Below are 24,940 nucleotides of genomic sequence, written 5' to 3'. Positions count from 1 at the left end.
CTTATTTTTATTTATTTTTTTACAAACATACAGTTCAGCAACTTCAGTATGTTAAAAACTTAATAAAAAAAACAACAATGCCCAGAGTAATAATACACAAAACAAATATTACTCACTTCCAGGTAAATAAATAAAAATACAAATTGGCAACTAAAGCATGTGTAATCGTTTCTAAAACAACACTGTTGCAAGACAGCAAAAAGGCAGAAGGACAGTAGTTCAAATTACAGTTTTTATTTCGGCCACCAGGGGGGTTTGTGTGCACTTGAAGCCTCACGAGCAGAACCTTTTTGTGAACCAAATTGATGGAACGCTTCGAGTGTTCAAAAAGCTTCATCTGCCCATCACTAGTGGAAGGACTTGGCGTTTTATTCGGAGATGGTGTTCACTCCAGCCTCGCTTTTTTTCCTTCTTTTTTTTTTTGCACGAGCCTTGCTTTCTTTAGCTGCGTTGATGGAATACCCCCCATGTCATCTTTGCGTGTTTGTATTTTGTATTCTCGCTGTCGCCGTAAATTTACGTCACGTGACCACGATTACTTCCTGTTTCTGTTGTATTACACTACAGGCTGTTTTCGCTACGTCAGGGGGCCCGCTAATAATAATAATAGTAATAAAAACACACACAAGATAACACTAATAGTAACTGCTCCGCGTTTTAAAATACTTTACCACCCGCCATGTCGACGCAATCGGCTCACGGCGCAGCTTTCCAGAGTAAGTTAGCCTCCATCGTGGAGACGCTCGCCCAGGCGGCCGTGTTGGAGATCGCGCAGCTGTGGGAGGACGCCTTCGCCCTGGTCCACGCCGAGCTCCGCCGCAGGGAGCAGGAGGTGGAAGACCTGGAGAGGAAGCTGCTGGAGAACCAGCGGTGCGACACGAGTGTGTCGCTCGCGACGCTTGGCTCCTCCGGTGGGGAGCAGCATGAGCAGCCGCCGCCTACTCCGACTACCAACGATGATGGTAAGTAAACACCTCGCTAGTTTAAGATGTTTATATATATGTAACGACCTGTGTGTGTGTGTATATCATTCTAAACTTCACGAAGGTTCCATTTGTGCCCAAACTATGTCATCATGCGCGCTGTTTATGTCTCCTGTGCATGTGACACGACATTTGAGTTCAATGCCTATTGAACGTTGACTTTGTCATTCCATCGTGTCGTCAAGGAGATTCCGAATGTAAACAAAGCGGCGTTGCAGCGCAACCGTAGAGGGAAAATTCGGAATGATTTCCCTAGCTAAAGCGTTAGCCCGTATCTCTCTCTATCTCTCTCTCTCTCTCTCCCTTGCAAGCTTTTGCGAAGGTGGCGAATGTTGATTTTTCGTCAGTTTATTCAGGGTGCAAACCGTTTTCGTCATGGTTCGTTTCAAAAAATTTAAAATGTGCAAAAATTTCCTTGCAACAAGAAAAACTCTTGAAACACTGACACAAACACCCCAAATGTATTAACTCTGCAAGCATTCGCTGTTGAGTGAGATGCCAGCTTTGTTGGATTCAGATTTGTAAAAACAAATACCGATATTCATTAACTCATTCACTGCCATTGACGGCTATAGACGTTAAAAATTCATTTGAACTATTTCTACTAGTTTAACTTTTTTTCTCCACTTTTGTTAACAAGAGTATGAAAAACTAGAAAAAAATATTGTACATTTAGAACAGATATAAAAAAAATATATATATTAATCGTGAGTTAGTTATTGAAGTCATACAATTAAAAAATGTTATCGCCTGACGCGATTTAAAAAAAGAAAGAAAAGCTTATAAAAAATTAGGGGTGTCAGGTGAGTAACATTTTTTAATAGTAATTAATCGCAAATTTTATATCTGTTGTAAATGTACAATAAAACAATTATAGGGTTTTATACTCTTGTTAACAAAAGTGGAAAAAAAAAATAGAAATAGTGAAAATGAATTTTTGACGTCTATAGCCGTCAATGGCAGTGAATGAGTTAAAATGCCAAATATCGACACAGATAATCAGCCCATCCGATAACTGGTCGATCCATATTTTATATATCACAAATTTGCACCTATTGCATCTGGTTCAATGTATAGCATTTACATCCTCTCAGGTTCAGCGACCGACGTCGTACTGACATCCGAGCAGGGCACCGCAGACAAAGCAGAGTCCTCGGCCAATCATGGAGCAGCACTGCCCCTTCAAAAGAATCCCAATGAGCGGACCCGCGACAACGAAGCAGCTGACCAAGACGTCCCCCTCAAGCGAGAGGACGACGAGGACGACGTGATGATTGTGGAGCAGTCGACGGACTCGGAGCACTCGGCCCCCGCCGACGGGCCGTCGGCTCAAGGCGCGGACGTCGCCGGCGAGGATCAGGAGAGTCGCATGTGGTCGTCCATTTCCGTGGGCGACAGCGACACCGCAGATGAGGTGGACTACATCCTGACCACCAATCAGCAGAATGTCGATTCAGAGATTCTTCTCATCGAGAATGCCTTGGACATCCTTGATAATTCCTCCGACAGGTTGCTCACCGACGCCAGACACGCCCCGTCCAGTCACTTGAGGCTTCCGGTGGCTTTTAGACAAACTCATCCCCATGGTCAACCTGCCGAGAGGCGGAACTCCTTCCTCTTGGCGAAGTTAAATCCGGACAACGGCATTTTGGATGATCCGAGGCTGGGCAAAGGAGTGGCTGGGCGACGCGTCAAGGAGAAGTGGTACATCTGCCCGTTCTGCGGCAAGAGCTTCGACCGCGCCAGCCACCTGGAGATCCACCAGCGCATCCACACGGGCGAGAAGCCGTACACGTGCGACGTGTGCGGCAAGGCCTTCTCGCAGAGGAGTAACCTGCGCACGCACCAGCGCACGCACAAGGACGCCTTGGGCCCTCACTGACCCTCCAAGAGCAAGAGAAATAAGAACTTGGTGTATTGCAACCACAATAAACAACAAAAACTTCCTGACAATTTGGTGGCCATCTGTCAAATATACGTGCTTTGAATTTGGTAACGTACAACATTTATAGTACAAGTGCCCGAACTTGCTAGCGGCTATTGATTTGGGTTTTGGGTGAGCTTTGGACCCTCCACTGCGCCATACAACTGGAAAAAAAAAAAAAAGGAGCAAATAGGGTGAAATCTGTCAGGGAACCAAATGTTTACAATTTTTTTCCCTGGCCAAATATAGCTTGGCTTCACCGATGATGCTTTCTGACATTGACGCTGCTCTTCACGTATTACAGCTAACTTTATTTTCCTGTAAATTAATCCTCAGTATGGCTCCCAATACAGTGAATTGTTCTAATAAAAAAAAAAAACTGAAAAGTGTCAATGTTATAGTGGTGTCGACTTGGCTCTCACTCGCAGGGCTGGGCATGTTGCCACATACCAGTTTTGAATCAATTGTTGCTTCTGAAGAGCTGTAAATGTCTCAACACATCAAGCCAAATGTCAGCACTGGTAACAGTGACGTAACCTCGCCAGCCAGATTGATAATTGGGATTCACTCGAGGGAGTTCTTAACATTATCAATCTGGTACTTCACTAGGCAGGCCCGTTCAGGAAAGGCGGAGTTTGCTGTACAATACGTCGAGCTGATTGGACGAGGCGGCATCTTTGCACATTTTGTTTTGACCAATCAAGGCAACGGATAAAAATCTCATCTTCCGTCTCGTTTTAGGGCGGGAGCACGCTAATATCCTTATCAGATTAAAATGCACGAAACTCGTCTCGCTGTTCATATTCAACAAAGAAACGGTGAGCAATTCTGCGAGAACATAATTACAGCATCCATTCGTCTGTTCAGTTTGTTTGCCCGCTCCCCCAACGGCGCTTATTGGTTTCGTCCTGCCTAAACAACGTGTGATTGGTCCGCGTGACAAAGGGCTGTCAACTAAAGAATCTTTTTGGAATCAATTATTATTATACGACCCTTTTATTTTTTTATTTTTACGGCACTTTACACTCACAATCACTGCTTCGCGGTGTGGCGATGAGAGAGCTGCCACACTTTGGGTTAAGCTAAGCTAGCTGGAGATGCTACTAACTTTCACCGAGACAAATTTAACGGTACTTAAAAAGCAAGCCGTGAGCGGCACTTAGCGAAAGATTTGAAACACAATCATTTGTAAAAACGAATACGCTACAGCTGAAGAGTGTAGTCTAGAAACAACATAGGGAACGTTCTAACTAGCAATTCTAGGACATTAGGTAATGAGTAGTAAAAAGTTGAATCAGGCGAAAACTGCCCGACTGCTGACATCCCGCTTGGTATGTTGAGACCTGAAACTCAAAGAGGCACAGAATTCGGTTCCTACAACTGCGGAAATGCGGCTCACTGATCAGTCAGTGCTTGTGCGCCAAAGAGAATGCCACATGACAACAGTCGCTTAAGATTATTTCCCGCAAGAGCCGCTGCTCGTACCGGCGGCAAAGTGTGTATGGGGCTTTTAACTCAATTATGTTTCATAAAAGCAGTTTTTTTTCTTATTTATATTTTAGAATGCAATGCTGTTTTCAATATTAAAAAAAAACATCACAGAAATTGTGTTTATTTTGAGTGTGTGGGACAGATTAATAACATTCCCACTGATTTAAATGGTGCAAAAATGAACCTAAAATGTACGCTTTGTGGGTGTTTTGATGGTGCGGTGCCACAATTCATCGCCATGCTACACTTTGTCCCCAAAGATGAAAACCCAAACTTGCCGCAATTCTGTCCAGTGTTCAAATTCGGTAGCAATGGGAAGAGAGCGCTAAAATGGCAGCTTCAAACCAAAATGGTAGACTTCCTGTGGTAGCGAAGTTTAAAACAAAGTTGTTAGCTTAACAGCTAGCCTAGCTAAATTTAAAACAGAGTTCATTAGCATTAGCAGTAAAACATTCCCTCCTTGAAAAGTAGTTTTATCTACATACAGAATTTTACATGAATGATTGAAATCGATGTTGTGCTTTCATGAAAAAGTAAACAGTTTAACTTGTCATTGAACACAACAATTAATAGTAAAACAGTCAAACATACCCACTGCAATTAAACAAGTTTGGCCTCGTGTGCATTTGACCTTCCCACCATCTGTGTGACACAAGCAGGTCACAATTAATCCTTATTTGTTTCTGGTGTAAACAGTAAAAATCGGCAATTAATAATACAATAGTGAAAGGTGCCAGTATGTAATGGAGGTATTAATGTGAATCCATAAAAGTTGAACAGGTTCAAATTGAACACCTGTCACTCATTTTCCTCGTCCTATTTATGCAGATTCTGGAAGTAAAAGGTTTCCATGAGATATGGTCCTCGAAAGGGTTTACCCACACCATTTTTTCACCCGATAAATGACCCCAGAATTGAATTTAGACACTAGCTTCTGAAGTTCAAAAACACAAAGTTCCTTCAAAAGTTCCCCGTTCTCCCATACTGAAAGTAATGCATCTTCTTCTACACCAATTTTCCAAAAGGTTCCTGGCAGGGTGACCAGACGTCATGAATTTTTTAGCCTGCGTCCCCACGGATTTCACCAACCTCTTGTACCAATATTACACAGGTTCCGTCCCATTTCTCTCTCTTTTTTTTTTTTTTTTTTGCCATGTGTAGGTCAATCACACAGTTGTCATTGCAATTCATACTATAACCCAATTAAAAGGGAATTTAACAGTTCTTCATTTGAATTTCATCGGTCGTAGTCACCCACGGACACATCCGCAGGTGGCAGGCGTTGACCAACTATAACTCCTTCCTGCTTTTGCATCTAAGAATGATGGGAAATGTAGTCCTACTATCCACTGTGGTCGCCACTAGCCAGTCAGACAAGGCATGTTACTTTTTAGCGGTATATTATTTCCAATGTTAAAATGCGTGACGGGCACGACGTAAATGGCACAGTCGGGGACAGGGGAAAAAAGGTTGGACCGTCACTCATGATCGCATTTAGCATTAGCGATACTCCCACCTCCCCAACCTTTGACTAAGATTGACGAGCGATGAATTTTGTAATTTCCCGCAAAATTGTTGTGTCCTGTTTTGAATTTTGAAAATCTGGTCACCCTAGTTCCTCGACCTCTCGGAAGCACCTGGCAAGGCCCTTTTGGTGTCCCAACAGAAAACCGATTCTGGAATTAAAGCCTTGTTCAGACTGGCAGCCCAAATCAGATTTTTAGCCCATCCAGATTGAAAGTGGATGGCTCTTTTGTAGTCTGAACATTCACAAAGCAAATGAAATCCGATTTTTGCGCGACGGATTGAAACCACATGCGGGAGGTAGTTTCATATCCGATTCGGACAAGATGCGTCTCAGTCTGATCGGCTCGAAACACTCCGAACGGATATGACTGTCCGTGACGTCACTTTATGCGTGCAAAAAAAAACAATGCGCCCGCGCTGCCGGGCTCCACTGCCCCGCCGGCTCCTGTCGTGCTCAACCGGAAATAAAGTGACAGTTTAAGTTAGGAGTGTGACGATATCGCGATAAATAGTGATACTTTGTCTCCCGATAGATTATCGATACACCTACGCAAGTATCGCGATATTTGTAGTTAATATACAGCCACTATAACGGCTCCATTGTTCATTACTTATTGAGCAATTACTTGGCAGGCCGCTAGGGGGAGCACCTCATAAGAGTGGCGGGGAAATGTATGCAAGTCTTCAGGCGAAGAAGACTCATGAGCTTACTTTTACTTGTGTAAGACATTTATTATCTGCCCAGCAACTGACTCAGTTTTGCGTAACATTTTAAACATATTTTATGGTTCGACTTTTTGAAGCACACAATTTCTGAGGAATATTAATATTGATTTAATTGGATTTGTAATATTCAAGTAATTTTATTTATTTACTTTTGCAATGTTACACAAAAATTATTATTATTAACTATTGCATGACAATAGTGTTTAAGAAAGACACAAATTTGTTCACATAAAGCGGTCTCTGTTAACTCATTCCCTGCCATTGACGGCTAAAAACGTCAAAAATTCATTTGAACTATTTCTATTAGTTTTGCATTTTTTTTCCACTTTTGTTAAGAGTATGAAAAGCTAGATTTTTTTTATTGTACATTTAGAACAGATATGAAATTTGTGATTAATCGTGAGTTAACTAGTGAAGTCATGCGATTAATTACGATTTTAATTTTAATCACCTGACGGCCCAAATTTTTAATAATCTTTTTTTTTTTTTTTTCACTGCCATTGATGGCTATAAACGTTGAAAATTCATTTGAACTATTTCTATTAGTTTAACATTATTTTCCACTTTTGTTAACAAGAGTATGAAAACCACTTTAGAACAGATATCAAATTTGCGATTAATTTTGAGTTAACTAGTGAAGTCATAAGATTAATTACAATTAAAAAAGTTAATTGCCTGTCACCCCTAATTTTTAATAAAAAAAAGAAAATAATTGATGGCAGTGAATGAGTTAAGAAGACATTTGTATTAGTTTAAAAAAATACACTTACTGTGAGGAAGACACCAGTTTTATTATTTTGTTTCTGTGATGGTACAAAAATAAACTAATTTCTCATTGAAAAAACATCAATTTATGTCTTTAGTTTTATCGTAGATTATCGTGGATTTATTACCTGACCAATACATCGCTAATCGCGGTATCGCCATATCGTGAGATCATCGTTATCGTGAGCATTGTATCGGATATCGTATCGCGAGTTACCCAGAGGTTCCCACCCCTAGTTTATGATACTCGCGCTGACTCGCGGTCTCGCTACCCTGTCAGTTGTTCCCAGCCGTAGTCATAGACATATAGTCGTTAAAAAAGAAAACCGCATCACACACACTACACGAGCTGGGCGCCGCCTCCGTTCGACGTCGTTGCTATAGCAACCTGTCAGACGGGTGAACAATGTGGCTCAGTCTGAACAGGGCCAAATCGGATTTGGACACTTGCTAAAAACAGTCAGCCCTAAAAAAAAAAACTGATTTGAGGAGGAATCCGATTGGAGTCAGATATGCCTGCAGCCAAAATGTACAGAATAGTTCGCAACAGTCTTCCAAAAGTTGAAAGTTCTGGGGGGGGGGGGGGGGGGAGTTGTTCCGGTGCAAATGGATTTTCCGTCACGGGTAGTTTTCCAAAAGCTTTGTGGACCAATTCATTTTTGGGGCTCAATAGAATAAGTCCCACAGCGTAAACACATAATGGTCCTCCAAAAGTTCTTAATTCCGAGGTAATGTTCCTGTTGGCAGATTTTCTGTCAAGCTGCTTTTTGGGGCCTGATCAATTACCCTGGGAACTAAAATGACACAACAGTTCATTATGGTCCTCCAAAAGTTCATCAGGAAAGTTCCTTCGATGGAAACAGCGGATCCTTAGATGCAGTAACTTTCAAAAGGTTCCCATGTATAAAAAAAAAAAGTATTATGTGCTATGTTCTCCCATTTGTGTTTTTCCCGCACATGGCTTGTGCACTTTAAAGTTATGCGGATTCTTCAAAGAGTCTGTCTGTGTTGATATTTTTCACTAAATATGATATCATATTTTATGACTTACGCACAAGGGAAACATGTGGCCTTAGATGATCTGACCGTGGGGGTGCAACAGGATGGCGTTGGCGTGCGGGCGCGGCCGGAGGACGCCGTTGCTGTAGTAGAAGTGATTGTTGAGCGCTTGGGACAGTTGGTACGATTGGCCGCCGTCATCCTCGCCCTCCGGCCCGTCGACAGGGGACGGCGACGGGGGTGGCGGACGCCAGTTCTCTTCCGGCGGGGGCGCGGAGACCTCGCAGACGTCCGGCGGGTATTTCGGGCCCGCGGCGTCGTCCGGCTGAACTTTCAAAGGAAGCAGAGATGATGGAAGGCCAGAATCCTGCAAGTATATGCACACAACAACATTTAATAGATACATATTTGCAGTACGATACATATTAACGCATTCATTGACAGTACAGTAAAAATTTGTTTTTGATGTCAATGGCAGTGAATGAGTTAAAATATATAGATAATGCAATACAACATTCCCCCCCCTTTTTTTTTTTAAATAAACATTTTCTACAATTATAACATGTTGATTCTTACTCAAATTATGAAAAAAAAATTGTAAGACATTTGTATAGTTTTCTAATTCAACTTTAATCTAATGGAAATCAAGTAGAAATATAAAAAACTAAAATCAATAATTTCCCCCAACGTTAAACTGCACTTTATTCTTATTTAAACCCAGTGGACAGTATAAATAAAATGGGGGGGGAAAGCATAAGACAATTTTTTTTTATTTTAAACATTAAGTTATTTTTTAATTTAATTTTAATTTTGCCTTGCCTAATAAAATATGTTATCATATTCTTCCAGTAGATGATTGGTTAAATTAAATGAAAGAAATAGTGGATTTAAAAATACCAAAAAGTAGTATTTAAACTCAATTTTAATAAAGATTTACTTCACTATTTTTACATTTTACCACAATTCAATTTAAAAAAAAGAAAGAAAAATAAACATTTATCGGCATACATAAAAAAAACAATAAATAGTATAAAGAATTTCTACATTTTCTACAGATTGTTTTTTTTTTTTTTTACACTTAATTCCATTTAACAAAATGAAAATGAAAAAAAAAAAAATCACATATTACTCCTCGAATACGTGCAAATGTTTTTCGACAGATGCTGACCAGTACCAGCGACATGTTGCTGCTCTTCTGGTAGGAGTTGACCCTCCTCCTGGAGTCGTCCCTCTCCAAGTCGCTCACGGCCACCATGGCGTTACCACCTTCGTCGTGCCAGACGACGGGGCGGCTCGACCCTGGCCCCTCTGCCTCCAAACTCCCCATGGGTGCCCACTTGCCGCCCAGGGTGGACTGGCTGCCTCTGTAGATGGGTCGCTCCTGCGAGCCAGCGGACATAATGGCCATTGAATGAATACCGTACATTATTATTATTATCATTATTAAGAGTCAAAATGGAGGTGGATGAGGCATGGGGGAGACTGACCAGAGACACTTGGCTATTTTTCATATGGCTGTCTGATCTGAGCAAAGCGTAGTCTTCAGACTGGGAACAAATAATGGCATGGGTTAGGCACAGAACATTTGGGGATTTAAAAACAAGTAAGAAAAATGTAAATGACTAATTATTTATTTCAATCATTTAATTTCAATATAGGAAAAAATAAGGTACGTGGGGAAAATCAATTTTAAACTTCATTTTAAGCAAAGTAATAAATCCAGCAAGATTTAAAAAGACAAATTGAAAAAGAAAAAATCTAAATCAGTCAAATTGAAATAACAAAAATAATAGTGATTAAAGAGAATACTATTAACTAGGGGTGTCAAAATTAGTGTGTTAATTTTGAGTTGATTTAAAGTTCCTTTAACGGGTGATTAACTCATTCACTCCCAGCCATTTTCACTGAAGCAACCCCCTTCGCTCCCGGCTGGTCTACTGGATTTTGACTGATTTTGCAAGGCCCATAGAATATTGTGTTGTATTGCTATAAAAACATGAAACTTACCAAAAGAAAGATCAAAGTATCTTCTTTAATTTGGAAATGCAGCAATTAGCATTAGAATATAACTAAGTTTCATCATGATTCATAAAACTATTTAGAATTGTAATTGTGGTTTTTTTTTCATCATTGCCCTGGTTCATCTCCTTTGCTCTTCTGCCACTTGCTGGCCGTTTTTTGTAATAACTACCCTTTCTACAATCGTTCTTTGCAGTTGAGAGACTGCATCAAAGCCTTCTGTATGCGCCAGCATAAAAACATATAAATACGTCTTTGGGACACTTAAAACTTTTCAAATAGAACTTATTTTTACGTTTTTGGGAGTAAATGAGTTAATGACCGCCCCTTACTTGAAAAGCCTGCACTGGGGGAATTCCAGTCGCAACGCAGCAAACACGTCCACGTCAAAATTTTGCCGTAATAAATCTAATAATAATGCATATATTTGTGGAGACTGTGGTCACGTTGTATTTTACAATTCTAAAAATGTGCAGAATTTCACAAGTTACTTCATGTTAAAGATTAGCTAGCTCTTAATATGAAAATAAAAATGCACTGAGCTGTCACCAACGTCTTACAAATGCAATTATGCCGTCTGGTGGCAAAAAAATGACCTCAACACAAATCAATATCACATTCGTTTTTTTACAGTACAGTACATCTTTTTAATTTTATTAATTAATTATTATGAAATTACTGTATCAATGACTAAAATATGCAGCCACATTTCTATTAGTTTAAAATTTTTCCCACTTTTATGTTAACAAGAATATTAAAATGTACATTTAGAACAGATACAATTTTTTGATTAATCATGAGTTAACTATTGAAGTCATGCGATTAATTACGATTAAAAATATTAATCGCCCGACACCCCTACTTTTAACAATTAAAAAACAAAAATAAAACAAGTTTTTTTTTTTTTAAAGTGGTATCTGAATTCATATTGCATAGAGTGGACGAATCGCCATACGCAAATCACTTCCCATGCGTGCGTACCTGTGTTCGTGGATCCGAGCCGGCAGAGTTGAGCCTCCTAAAGGAAGCCTGACGGGACAAATTGTTGACTTCCTCTCTGAGGAGAAAGAGCAACAGCAAGAGCAGCAGTTTGCATCAAAATGTTCAGCATGACTTTCTACGTATTTCTCATGTGGCTCACAGTTTGACGCCGAGCTGCCTCTCCAGCTTTTTGTTGCGGCGCCGGTGATGGCGTACAAGTAGCAGGACAACGAGGGCCATGACCAGGACGGCGGCGCCGGCCGAGGCGCCGATGATGATGATGAGGGTGGAGGAGTCGGACGGCAACGTATCCTTGCGTTGAGATTTCGCTGCAAGGAAAGACGCTAACAGACATAGTGACTCGGTCACGTGGGAACGACGCACGCTTCCGTGGACACTTCATTAGGTACACTCGCATGCTCTCATGACAGATTTTTTTAAATAAAATACCATACTTCTTTTCTTTTTTTTTATAATAATAATTATTATTAATAATTAAATCATCACTTAAAAAACTATTACACAAATTTTGATCAAAATAAAATAAACATACGTATATTTTAACAACTATTTCATAAACCCAATCACAATACAAGACATGTCATAAAATTAACAAAAAATACAATTCATAAAATCTAATTCAAATAATTTTTTTCCATAATTATATATTGAAAATCAAAATACCTTTTAAATACTGCAATTTAAAAAATAATTTATAAATAAATGTACGTTATTTTAAAAAAAATCATCATGTCATTAATGGAATAAATTAAAGTTAAATAAAAAAAAACAATTAACTCATTCACTGCCATAAGGTCATAAAAAAAAGAAAGATAGTTAAAAATAAGGGGCGACATGCAATTTTTTTTTAAAAATTGTAATTAATTGCATGACTTCACTAGTTAACTCACGATTAATCACAAATGTTTATATCTGTTCTAAATGTACAATAAAAAAAATTCTAGGTTTTCATACTCTTGTTAACAAAAGTGGGAATATATGATATATATAGTAAATTAATTTCATACATTCAATATTAAACAGAATTCAAATAAATCATTTTTTAAAGAAATATTCTAATTTGAAAAAATTAAGAAAATACAATGTAAAAATAAATGAATTAATTTAAATAAAAAATGTAATAAAAACATTTAATTATTTTTTATTAGCATTTAAAGATTATAAATTAAAGTCCTCAAGTCTCAGGGGCATATAATTGGACAATTATGATTTAAAAAAAAAAAAGTTTCAAAACAAAACACAGGCACCTTTCTGAAACGGCTTAAATAGCGTACAAGCCAAAGCCTAATGCTAGTGAGCAAACAGTAGTTAGTGAGATTCACCACAAGGAGGTGGCAAAGTTGCAGCACAACAACCAACAGAAAGGTGCCTGTGTTTTTTTACTTTTTTTTTTATATCATAATTGTCCAATTATATGCCCCTGAGACTTGAGGACTTTCATTTATAATCTTTAAATGCTAATAAAAAAATTATTATTTTTTTTTATTTAAATTCATTCATTTATTATTACATTGTTTTTAAGTTAAAACATGAAAAAATTTAAATAAAGCAAAAACACTCACCAGTCACAGTCATCAAGTAGTCGGCCTTGACCACGCCCACGTCGTTGCTGACGGCACACTGGTACAGGCCGCTGTCGTTCAGACGCAGGCCTCGGCCGAACGTCACACGTCCTCCCGACGCTGTCACGCCGTCCGGCAGAGCTCCGCCCTTCCTGCGCATGCCATCGAGGAGGCAACAATGCAAATCAGTCGGCATGCATTACTTCCATTTTAAGTGTTGAGGATTTCTGTTCAAATGCCACCATCTTGTGTCATCTTCATAATAATGTCAATATTCGTCCATCTCCTATGCTCCACCCCTCTTTGCTGTCACTCAATGTATGGCTGTTATTATTATTATTTCAGCGACAAAATCCTATTTTTGGAGGTGTTAATATTATTGTTTGGGTGCATTGTAACCGCCAAAGTGCGCGAACCTGAACCACAAAACCTTCAGCCACTTCCCTCTAAATGTTTGTTTAGTGCGATGAAAGAACACACAATGGAGACGGTTGGATCAGGTTCCCCCCCCCCAGTTTCACCACACATATCCCTTAATAGTCCCCCCCCCCCCCCCCTGCTTGCCAACAACCCCACCTAAGCCCAAAATGGAGTCGGCTCACGTTTCGTGTGGTTGAATCCCACATAACCTGCAGTGTATAACAGAGACACAGGTGGAGGAGGTAAGCCTTCAGATCATATAAAGATTCGTGGAAGGCTCCTTTATTGATAAATGAATAGATTGTATCAGAAAAAAATCTGATACTTGTGAAAAAAAATCGGAATTGAGCTGCAGTGTGAATGTAACTGAAGTCTCTTGTCTTCCTTCCTTGTTTGTTGTTTATTAAATGTTCTTGGTTGCCTGAACCTGACATTAAAAAATGTAAAACAATTTTGAATGCGTCCAAATGTTTAAGTTGACAAAAGAGACAGAAAGTAGATAAAAACGTTTTAAAAGTTGCCTAAAAATGTCCAACAAATGACCATAAAATGTCCAAAAAAGAAGGGAAAGCAGAAAATTACCATAAAATTGCCAAAAATGTCAGAGATTTAAAAAAATAAAATAAACAGGCAGAAAATAAAAAAATACCATAACATGTCAACAAAATTGCCCAAAAAATGTCCGAAAATGTATAATAAAGAAGGCAGAAAAAAATGTCAAAAATAGACATAAAATGTCCCAAAAAGAAAAAAAAAGGCAGAAAGTTACCATATGTCCATAAAATTGCCAAAAATGTCAGAAATTTGACAGAAAGGCAACAAAGTCTAAAAATGTATGAAAAATAAGGAAATGAATTGGATGCAGCATATTTCTCTAATTAGCTATTGGGCCCTCCCCTCAGTACATATATATACTAACACATATCACAATGTTCAAATGTGCGGCTCCAGATTTTTTGTATTTATTTGGCCAAAAATGGCTCTTTTGACAGTAAACTTTGCTGACCCCTGTACTGTACCTATGATATATGGGTGTCTGAAACACAAAATAATGTGGATGATACATTTTCCTATGTATGGAAACTTATCCCGCCCTATATTATTTATGTTATGTGTGCGTCTAATGTGTGTTTTAGCATGTTGACAGTGCTAGTTAAAGAGCAGTGTAATGATTAAGCGCTTAGCGCTTGTCTCCAGCTCGTGAGAAGACGGGAAAAAAACTCCCTCTTGTCTTTTCCTAACTGAGGAGTATTATGACACATTTATTTTTAACTCATTCACTGCCATTGACGGCTATAGACGTCAAAAATTCATTTGAACTATTTATATTCGATTTTTCCCCACTTTTAATAACAAAGAGTATGAAAACCCAGAACTTTTGTTTTATTGTTTATTTAGAACAGATGTACAATTTTTGATTAATCGTGAGTTAACTAGTGAAGTCATGCGATTAATTACAATTACAAATTTTAATCGCCTAACGCCCCTAATTTTTAATAATCTTTTCTTTTTTTTAAATAATAAAAATAACTAGTGAAGTCATGCGATTAATTACAATAAAAAAAAATTGGGCTGACGCCCCTAATTTTTAATAATGTTTTCTTTTTCTTTAAAAAAAAAGAAGAAGAAAATATTTTAAAAAGAAATTAACAAAAGTGGATTTTTTTTTAACTAATAAAAATAGTTCAAATAAATTTTCAAAGGCCGTGAATGAGTTAAGTGTGTGTTAGTGCGATATGTGTGCGTGTCCCACCATGTCCAGGTGATGTTTTGTGGGACGGGGAAGCCGGTGGCATCACAAGTGAGCGCCGCCTGTTCCAGACCTGCAAACCAGTCGTCCGTCCTGCTTGAGATGGTGGCGTCGGGGGGATCTGATGTACACACACACACACACACACAAAGTCACAATGCAAAGTGATATGTAAACAAACGCTTCAAAAAATAAATAAATCCAAAGTATTTAATCCCCATTTTTTTCCATGGAGGATGTTCCAGACAAACGAGAAATAGGTGAAAATCTACGATATAGCAGGACTATATAATTATATTTAATTAGGGATGGGCGAGTGCCAAAAGCAGGTATCGTATCAGGCTGATACTGGCCTTATTTTAAGGTATTTGGTACTCAAGGAAGATGCCGATACCGACAACAGATACTTAAGGCAAAAAAAATAACATAAAGTCCTCCTTGGCAGTAGTTGGCGCTATACTGCGGCAGTTTGACACATCGTCTAATCTTCACCTACATCAAAAAGAAAAATCTTTATTCACAATTTTTCATTACATTTTACGTTTAACCTGTTTGAGTCACAATATTGAGATAATGTATTCTGAATGGCCGATGCAAAAAGTGAAGTTTGCTCTTTGTGGGGCTCTTATGACTCCAGACAGGGATCCTAGCATAAAACACGCACTGATAAGTGTTTTCAGCTGAAAAAACAGCAACAAAAGTTGTTAGTAAAAGCGGCAACGAAAGATGGCTGCCTTCTGGCTTCAGCTGCAAGGGTCCTATTGATCATCCAAATCAAGTCACTGTAACAGCAATAAACCAACCATTGACGAAAGCTACTTCCTGGGAGGCTCCTAAGCAACCACTTCCAAATATGGGCAAACAGGATACAGAACAAAAGATTCTGCCGAGCGACAAGTGACCACACCGATGAGCCATTTTGTAGTCCATATTTTTCATTATTTGTCCACTCCTTTGCATCATCAACTCCACCAAAGCACGGATTGCTCCCACGTCATCGCCGTGCTGTTCATGAAGCATGGCAGGCGTACTCACAGTGCACCACCAGCTGGTTCGCGATCCTCCGCGGGCGTTCCAGGCCGGGATGGCGCACCAGGCAGTCCAGCCGCTTGCCATTCATGCTGCGCAGCGGGTGCAGCGAGAAGTAGCTGGAGACCGAGCCCCCCTCGTTGGTGCGGTTCTGGACCTGGCCGGGCACGGGGGTGTCCCAAGAGAGGGTGGGCAGCGGGCGACCCACGGCGCGACACGAGGCTGCCACGCGGAACGACTGGCCCTCCACCAGCACCACCGGCTCCAGCGAGGCGATGGGAAGCACTGGACGGAAAGAGGGAAGTCAAACCCCCAAAAATCTTGACAAAAATATTTTGTATGTGACCCATGAGTCTAAACATGGCATTCTGATTAATATTACGTTTGTGGAATATCAATTAAGCAGCCAAATCCATCCGTTTTTATCCATCTCGGGCGGCGGCCATTTTGCCACTTGCTGTCGACTGAAGATGACATCACAGTTGCTCAGGGCTCAGGAAACGACCAATCACAGCTCAGCGTCAGAAAACAGGTGAGCTGTGATTGGTCATTACCTGAGCTTTGAGCAACTGTAATGTCATTTTCAGTTGACAGCAAGGGACAAAATGGCCGCCACCCGAGATGGATAATTTATAAACAGGTGGATTTTGCTGCTGAACTCAAATTCCAGAAATTAAATATTAATCAAAATACCGTGTGGGGCTGCATAGAACATATTATTGTCAAGAAATTTACCCTTTAAGGCGAATGAGGAAATTTGAAGGAATTTGTAATTATTTCATTAGTTACTAATTTTTTTTAATTTAAGAAATACAAAAAATGTCACATTTTAAACAAAAAATAATTTAAATAAATTAATACAGTTCAAAACATTTTCATTAAAATAAAAAATGTAAAATTATCAAATACATACATTTGTGTATCAAATTAATTGCATTAATATCTCCAATTTAATTTTGCTCTTTTCCCAAGATATATATTTTTTGTTGTAATTATTTGGAGTTACATGTGCTGATTTTTTATGGATTTTCGGACTCAATGGGAACACTAATGTTGTGGTTGGTAGCATTATTAAATAATTAAAAACATTTATTCATAGACCTTCTTGAGTTTAATAAAACATGTTTCTGCTATAATGGAAACCACTAATTGTCCTGATTATAAGTGGCTTTAATTACTTCGGTCATGAGTCAATGTTTTGCTGTGTTTGTGTTGCTTTGTTTCCTCTGTCAAGGTAGCAGCAAAAACGCTAATAACAACAACATCGTCTATCGTGGAGTATCAGACATGCTTTTATTGTGACATTTTAACACAAAAAAAAAAACATGTTAAACATACCTGATGGATGCACAATGATAGGCATGTGCACAGACATTTTGGGGGGTTGAACTTAATGGCCACAATTTCAAAAGGCAGTTTTTGCGCAAACACAACATCACCAAAAGAACATCTGTCCTTCAGTGAAACATCAGTTTGAGTTTGATAAGTGAGCGAGGAGACAAGTTCTCAGGAAAAACTCCAACAAATGCAGGTTAAATATCAAAACACTTTGGAGGAGGTATTGATAACAGAAATTGTCAGTTTTATTTTTTAAATATTGATCAATGAAGAATAAAATGGACACTTTTCTCATCCGCCGCGAAGTTTCTTGTGTACACGTGCCTGTACTATGACAACAAGAAGGTTGCGAGGTCAAATGTGCATTACAAGCCATTTTGACATAAACACATTTTTGCATGCTTACTCTCCAGAACCAACTGGTTCGACACGATGGTGATTCACGCACGAACCACAAAAACTTTCTGGCCATAAACAGGAAGTTAGAAAGAACAACAAACCAAGCCCTGTGTGCCTTGCGCGGATGGAGAATGGAGTAAAAGACAGAGGAAGATGATTCAACAGAAACTCGGCACAAAATGTGACACCTGCTAGTTTTGTTACTTCATTCCATTATTAATGTTTAAGAAAAAAATAATAATGTAATAATAATAATTTATTCGGATTATGTATTAATGTATTTTTATTTGTGTATGTATTTTTGTTGATTTTATTGTATAATTTTATATGATTTTTTAATCATATATATATACACACATACAGACACACACATTAGTGGTGGGAATCTTTGAATGTCTCACGATTCGATTCTGATTTGTGGGTGTGCGATTCGATTCAGAATCGATTTTCGATTAAGAAGGCTTTTTTATTCAAAATGATTTGATTGACAATGACTTTTGCTTCAATTTAGAGATGTTCAAGGAATCGTAATGATCTACTCCAGTCTGACTCCCTAATGCTTATAAGTGCTCTACTTTCGGCACTTTTATCACTCAAAAGAACGGCTCCATGCTGAAAAAAAAAAAAAAATCTTTTATTGGAATAACTTGATCGTGACTTTCCTTCTACTCTCTAATATGGCTACAACGTAACAGTGTATCAGACCGTGTGGAACCACACTGCCCCTAAGTGGCAAAATCGGGTACAAAATGAACAGCGCTCCCAATAAAGGCACACACAAACAAAGGGAAGATAGTATAAAATAATTTTAATAAAATCGATTTTGGGACATTTAAAATCGATTCTGAATCGTACTAAATGAGAATCGCGATTCTTATAAGAATCGATTTTTTGGCACACCCCTAATATATATATTATATATATATATGAAAAATGTAATTACTTTTTTTGCATTTTTATTCTATTTTTACCCATTAGGCAGGTGGGCCAGAATAGTCAACAAACATCCGTAACTTCTTCATCGCTTCTACATGCAACAAGTATGGGCGGAGCAAAAACTGTCAAAAATTGACAAACTCACCCCACACGGTAAGCGCGATGCGCCTCTCGAAGTTTCCGTTGGGGAATGTGGAGATGCGGCAGGCGTACGTGCCATCGTCAGACTCCTCCGTGTTGGGGATGAGTAGCGCAGAGTTGGCGGTGGGGTTGTCGCTCTCCAACCTCATGCGACCAGCGTAGCGTCCGAATTCTGACGGGAGGAAGGAACATTTTTCAGTTAAAAAATGACAAAAATGTCACACAATGCAACTGAAAGACATGAAATCTACAGTTCTGGTGAAAAGTTACATTTGGTGGCATCTCACAGATTATTTTTTCTTTTTAAATTCAGCACAAGAAAACAGTTACAATTAGTAACACAAAATTCAGTAGGCAGGTTTATCATTATTATACCCACAAAAAACTTGCAACATGCCATTTATTTTGAAATTGACATTTTAGGATCAATTTGTTGAAAGTTTACATTTGAGGCATTCTGTGGATTTTTTTTTAGAAAATTCAGCCACCAAAGAGAGTTTCATGAAACATGAAATTTGGTATTTCTATAATGAGTAGACTCAGAAAAAAAAAAAGTATGAGGAAGCATCCTTGAAATGACAGAGTACCGGTAAAGTCTGCCATTTTAGTTCAAAGTGGACACTGTAAGGTCATTTTAATGAAAGTTTACATTTGGGTAGCAAATGGAATAATAAATAAATTTAAAAAAATAGCGACATGAAATTTGACAGTAGTTTCTACTATCATTATCATTTATCATTGGTAGACTAGACCCACAAAAAAAAAGTCTTGAGAAGCTATGCCTAAAAATGGCACAGGAAGTCTGCCCTTTTACGGTCATTTTAATGGGAATTTTAGTTTGGTAGCATCCCCCCGAATTGGCAACATGACATTTGAAAGGACTGTCTATCATGAGTAAACCCACAAAAAAAGTCTCACGATACCATGTCTGAAATCACACAAGAAGTCGGCCATTTTGGGGTCATTCTGCAGAAAAATTTACATTTAGTGCATCCTTCAGAAGTTTCACGGGGAAAATTCAACCCCCAAAGAAACCATGCCTGAAAAGACAGAAAATCTACTATTTTGCCTTGAAGCAGCCCATCTCGGATCATTTTGGTGAGCATTTGGTAGCATGAAGTTTCGATCACTGACCGGAAAGCAGTAAAAACTCAAAAAGGGACTGAGCCATAACGCTGAATGTGCTTTGCCTACCCGTGTGTCCGTCCGAGAAGTGGGCGGTGATGATCTGCTCCTTGGTGCCGTCGCGCAGCTCCTTGTACCAGGTCACCTGCACCACCCTCTCGCCCACCATGGCCTGGTAGCGACACGGCAGCCGGGTGGCGCTCTCGGCCAGCGAGCGCTGCGACGTAACAGGCCGGAGGGGCTCGATGAAGACGCCTCGGGTGCACGCCGCTGGTGGACAAATTAAAGTATCAATTAGCGCTGGGCAATATGAAGATACATATATTGCAAAGAGGAATAGACCGATAATCGGTGCTGATATTCAGCATTTTATGAATATCTGCATTAGCCCTTTTTTTTTTCATGGCCGACATATTAAAATGAATTAAAATATTTCTCCTCCGTCTGCTCTGAGTCAACGGCTGTTGACTCAGGGAGTCAACAGCCGTTGACTCCCTGAGCAGACTCCCAGCATTGGCCCGCCCACAGCACCATCTGATTGGTTGCTCGAACAGCCAATAAGCAGCAATTAGCGGCTATTAGAACGCGAGCTAACTGCTAGCTCGCGGATTAGCAGCTATTTGGGAGTTAGCCTGCGGGTGAATGGTTAGACTGCGAGCTAACCGTTAGCTCGCGAATTAGCGGCTATTAGCCCGCTCACTAACCGGCTAGCTCGCGAATGAACGACTATTAGGTTAGCCCGTGAGCTAACGGTTAGCTTGCGCTCTAACCTAATAACCATTTTTTAGCGGCTATTTGGGAGTAATCCCGGGGTTAGCGTGTGGGTGAATGGTTAGCCCGCGAATTAGTGGCTATTTGGGAGTTGACGTTATAGTTGGTGCAAAAGCAGATGGCAAACAAAAAACCTTTAGCATGTTGCAAATCACAAAAGCTGTTTAATAAACATGTTGTTGAAGGCATTTAAGTAGTCAAGTGCTGGAGTTTTTATTATTATTTTATTACAAAAAATGTTGACACCATTTTATTTCCTGCAAATGTATATCGGCTTCAAATATCAAACAATAAGAAAGAGTTTGATGGAGATCATTTTCATTTCCTACCCTTGTTCCGCAGAGCTGCCTCAAAGTGACAAACTGAACAACAGTTGAAATAAGTACTAATCATCATACATGACAAACTTAGTTGTTTCGCGTTGCAGCTTGAGAGTCGAAATTCCCATTTTGCGCCTCATCCAAACTCTGAGAATCACAGATTTCTCAGTTTTTCTGATTATTGAACAGTTCCAAAAAACTTCCTTGAGGCTGGACGTGCGGGCAGTAAATCGCTTACATCACCTACACCTGTGTAGTCGGCAGGTCAAGGTGAGATCGATGCTACTTTGCAGCGCAGCGCTAGCTAGCAATGAGCGTTGGCTGGCTACTATTGTGGCTAAACGTTGCGGTTTCACTCCCAAGTCAGTAAACATAGCCTTCATGGCGGCAAATAATATACACTTCGAACAAGTATCGTTCTCACGAAGGGACCACAAGAAGTAATTATCAGAAAAACAGAGAAGACATGCTAATTGCTAAGCTAACCAGCTCATGTTATCCGTAAAACACCAGAAATAAGTGCTTTGGTGATCGAGTACATTTTTCACAGCAGTCTGGCTGGAATTTTATTAAAGTGAAGTGTATCTGGACAGAAAATTATACAAAATAATGCTACACACAAAGCTGAATAGGACCAGAATAGTTATGGGATAGGCTACGTCAGCCGAGAGAAATTGCCTAGAAGATTAAAAGTATAATATTTAAGATAAAGCAGTTCAGAAAATGGATGGATGTGGATGGAAATAGTATATTTAATGTCACTTCAAAATAAAAGTGAGAAAGTGTAAGCAGCCATAGTAGTGTGTTGTACAGTATTTTTTTGTTTTTTTAGAATAACCTAAATCATCTACTGTACATCATACAGAAGTATATTGTTATTATATCGCCCAGCTCTATCCACAATGGTCATACAGTGGTTTAAAAAATAAATACATTTAAAAAGGGTGACTAGTTTCACTTTACTTGAATTGTATTGTTCATTGTGCTTATCTTCTCTGCTTACTGTTAAAATGTACACATGGTCAGATAACGAATTGTGGTGAAGCAGGATGTGGCTCACTGCCATTGCTTCTTCCCATACGCTCTATTCCGAATTTTGCGAATTGTATGTTTGTCACCAAAAAGTGGCAGCCCAACTAGAAAAACAACTATTACCTGTAGTGTTTCACAGAGTTTGTTACAGTGATTTAGGAAATAATACCATTAAAAAAAACGATTTTTGAGTGTGTTTATTTTACTTTGCTGATGCATTGATAACGATGCATTCGAGTGCTTCGCGTTACATTCTGCTGAGTCTGTCTCATCAGGCGTGGAGGGAAAAGGCAAAGCAGCTGAACAGAATGCGGCCGTGTGGCATTCTTTTGACTTCTTGCTCAACTCGGGTCAACCTGGTGGTTACCTCCGCCAAGGAACTCAAATGTGTTAGCGCTGGGGTGGGTTTTTATTCATTTATTTACTTCTCTCTCCTTCAGATTATTGGCATACAAGTCAATTGGCACTAATGTGGAAACAGGAGTTTAGAACATTCAAAGAGAGAATCCAGCATTCCAACAACAATCATTGTCAAACGCCATCCTTAATAAGGCACGCAGGTTCATTCATATATAATAATTTCACAATTGAATGAGTATTACTCTGCATCAACTATAAACTGGATGTGGGGACGGGGGAGTTATTAGCATAATTGGTTTTGGTTAAAAAGTTCAAACAACTGCTGTAAAAAGATTTGGTTTTAAATTAAAATAAATGTAAACGAGTATATTTATTTAAAAAAAAAATCCCGTTCATTGCAATTTCTTGACCACATTTTTCATTTATTGAGGGTAAATTAATTGATTGTTTAATTTCAAACAAGTTTAGTCAATTGTGTATCTCATTTGAATAGATTCTGTCAAAGCTGCATTTTTTTTTGTAGCCTAATTTCAAAGGGAACAGAAATGTCTTGAATTTGAACAAAATCAAAAAAATAATTGAAGAAAGTTTCAAAGAAATTTAGACACATGTACATTTTACTTCTTTTTTTTATGTAAAACATATCCTAAAACTAAAGTTTAAACAAAATTTAAAAAAAACCAAAAAAAACAACAACACCACCACCAAGAAAAAACTTTTTTATTATTCTAACCGCTGCTGCAAGAAACACTCTTAGAAAAAGAAAAGTATTTACAGGTATATACATATAAAAACAATAGTCAATATTAAAAAATGTTACATAACAAAATGCAGTTTTTTTTTTGGTGTACTAAAAAACATCCACAATTAAATAAATATTGTTCTGCGTTTAATATGATTTAGATAATGAAAAGTGCTTGAGGGCTTAAAAGTCCTAAAAAAAAAAAAAAAAAAGCTAAGTCAAGCAACAACATCTATAGGTATTCTTAAACATTTTTAATGCCAAAATAAATCAGTGGCCAAACATCCCAAATAATATCGAATAATAAATTCAATTCATGTCGAGTTAAATCCAGATCTAATCCAGATTGCACATTTGGCAGTAATGTAAACCCAACATGTAAAATTCCATCAATCTCTGTCAAATCTCATCAGCTACAATTTTGGGTGTTTTTTTTTTAATGCATCTTGTTATGTAAATACTCATTATAATGCCAATTTGTTCTCTCTCTCTCTCTCTCTCTCTCTCTCTCTCTCTCTCTCTCTCTCTCTCTCTCTCTCTCTCTCTCTCTCTCTCTCTCTCTCTCTCTCTCTCTCTCTCTCTCTCTCTCTCTCTCTCTCTCTCTCTCTCTCTCTCTCTCTCTCTCTCTCTCTCTCTCTCTCTCTCTCTCTCTCTCTCTCTCTCTCTCTCTCTATATATATATATATATATATATATATATATATATATATATATATATATATATATATCGTATTCGTGGGGCAATAGTTTGAGAACTGGAAAAGCCTGTGTGGCAGCAAAGCTGTGGTGCGTTCAAGTACGCTCGCATTTGTCTTTACTGTTAATCGTTATTTTCCCACGCTGAGCTACCGTTTGGCCTTTATCAGTGCTGTAATCATTAATCAGCAGGCTCATCAATAAGTAACAAACTTGGTTAAACAATAAAAAAAAAATGGGTCATTTAAAAACACAACTGTTTGCCTTGTCGTGTTCGTGTCTTGGGCTGTCACGGCAAGGCCAAATGTTTGCAATGGCGCCCCAATTCATCTATATTGTAATCGATACCTGCCACATTTGTCACACCAGTTCACAAGCACAGTCGATCATACGATCTTTTAGAATATATTTATCCTTAATGGCGTTCGAAATAAGAAAAACAAACGTGATAGTTTCTCGCTTAATTGGACTACAAGGAAACATTTGAAAGACGTCTACTGGGACTGTCGTGTAGGTGACGGCAACGTGCACTACTCACCGAAGAAGAAGACAAGAAGCGGCGAAAAGTTCACATTTCGCTGAGTAAAATCCATCTTGCTTCAACAAATGAAGCCGCTTTTAATTCAGCTGCTTAAAAAAAACAAAAAAATCCTCCGTGACTAAATAATTAAAATCTGACATATTTGTTTTGAGGGCGCGCGTGCAGGTGAGTCTCACTTACACGTGAGTTATATTTAAAAAAAATATATATATTCATCTATTATTACTTTTAGCAGCACTCGCGTCCTCTGGCGTCTGAAACAACCAACAAGTGAAGTAAATTGTCACGTAATCAATAAAAGAACAAAATAAAGCATGTTGACACGCAGAAGTCTCGCGAAAG

At 38.8% G+C, this 24,940-nt stretch overlaps 2 protein-coding genes across 4 annotated transcripts; one reads left to right on the top strand and one right to left on the bottom strand.

Moving 5' to 3' along the window:
- The first annotated feature begins 395 nt into the window (after positions 1 to 395).
- LOC147180625 (uncharacterized) lies at positions 396 to 4,700 on the top strand. The gene is made up of 2 exons (XM_086082074.1): positions 396 to 962; positions 2,078 to 4,700. Exons 1-2 carry the CDS (start codon positions 680 to 682, stop codon positions 2,863 to 2,865), a joined length of 1,071 nt encoding a protein of 356 aa, XP_085938200.1. The 5' UTR covers positions 396 to 679; the 3' UTR covers positions 2,866 to 4,700.
- nectin4b (nectin cell adhesion molecule 4b) lies at positions 4,504 to 24,940 on the bottom strand. Of its 3 annotated transcripts, XM_086082049.1 has the most exons (12): positions 24,825 to 24,940; positions 24,596 to 24,684; positions 20,206 to 20,406; positions 19,016 to 19,183; positions 16,204 to 16,482; positions 15,172 to 15,289; positions 12,999 to 13,150; positions 11,576 to 11,759; positions 11,416 to 11,491; positions 9,903 to 9,962; positions 9,584 to 9,796; positions 4,504 to 8,782 (listed from the first exon to the last, which is right to left on the bottom strand). In XM_086082049.1, exons 2-12 carry the CDS (start codon positions 24,648 to 24,650, stop codon positions 8,489 to 8,491), a joined length of 1,800 nt encoding a protein of 599 aa, XP_085938175.1. In that variant the 5' UTR covers positions 24,651 to 24,684; positions 24,825 to 24,940; the 3' UTR covers positions 4,504 to 8,488. The 3 variants fall into 3 exon arrangements, with proteins under 3 accessions (XP_085938175.1, XP_085938182.1, XP_085938189.1); XM_086082056.1 differs by having other exon boundaries at positions 9,590 to 9,796; positions 24,596 to 24,940; XM_086082063.1 differs by having other exon boundaries at positions 11,576 to 11,744; positions 24,596 to 24,940.

Source organism: Leptonotus elevatus, chromosome 1 (assembly GCF_054856555.1).
Source record: "Leptonotus elevatus isolate MCC_2025b chromosome 1, RoL_Lele_1.0, whole genome shotgun sequence".
Taxonomy (NCBI): Eukaryota; Metazoa; Chordata; class Actinopteri; order Syngnathiformes; family Syngnathidae; genus Leptonotus; species Leptonotus elevatus.
The sequence above is the reverse complement of the archived record's forward strand: the minus strand, read 5'-3'. Positions and strand labels throughout refer to the sequence as shown.

Excerpts from the sequence above, each read along its gene's own strand:
- LOC147180625 (XM_086082074.1), top strand. The coding sequence starts at position 680 with ATGTCGACGCAATCGGCTCACGGCGCAGCTTTCCAGAGTAAGTTAGCC. Across the intron at positions 963-2,077 it reads TCCGACTACCAACGATGATG|GTTCAGCGACCGACGTCGTA; the intron begins GTAAGTAAACAC and ends ACATCCTCTCAG.
- nectin4b (XM_086082049.1), bottom strand. The coding sequence starts at position 24,650 with ATGGATTTTACTCAGCGAAATGTGAACTTTTCGCCGCTTCTTGTCTTC. Across the intron at positions 15,290-16,203 it reads GAACCAGCTGGTGGTGCACT|ATCCCCCCGACGCCACCATC; the intron begins GTGAGTACGCCT and ends TGTGTACATCAG. Across the intron at positions 9,797-9,902 it reads AAAATAGCCAAGTGTCTCTG|GAGCGACCCATCTACAGAGG; the intron begins GTCAGTCTCCCC and ends GCTGGCTCGCAG.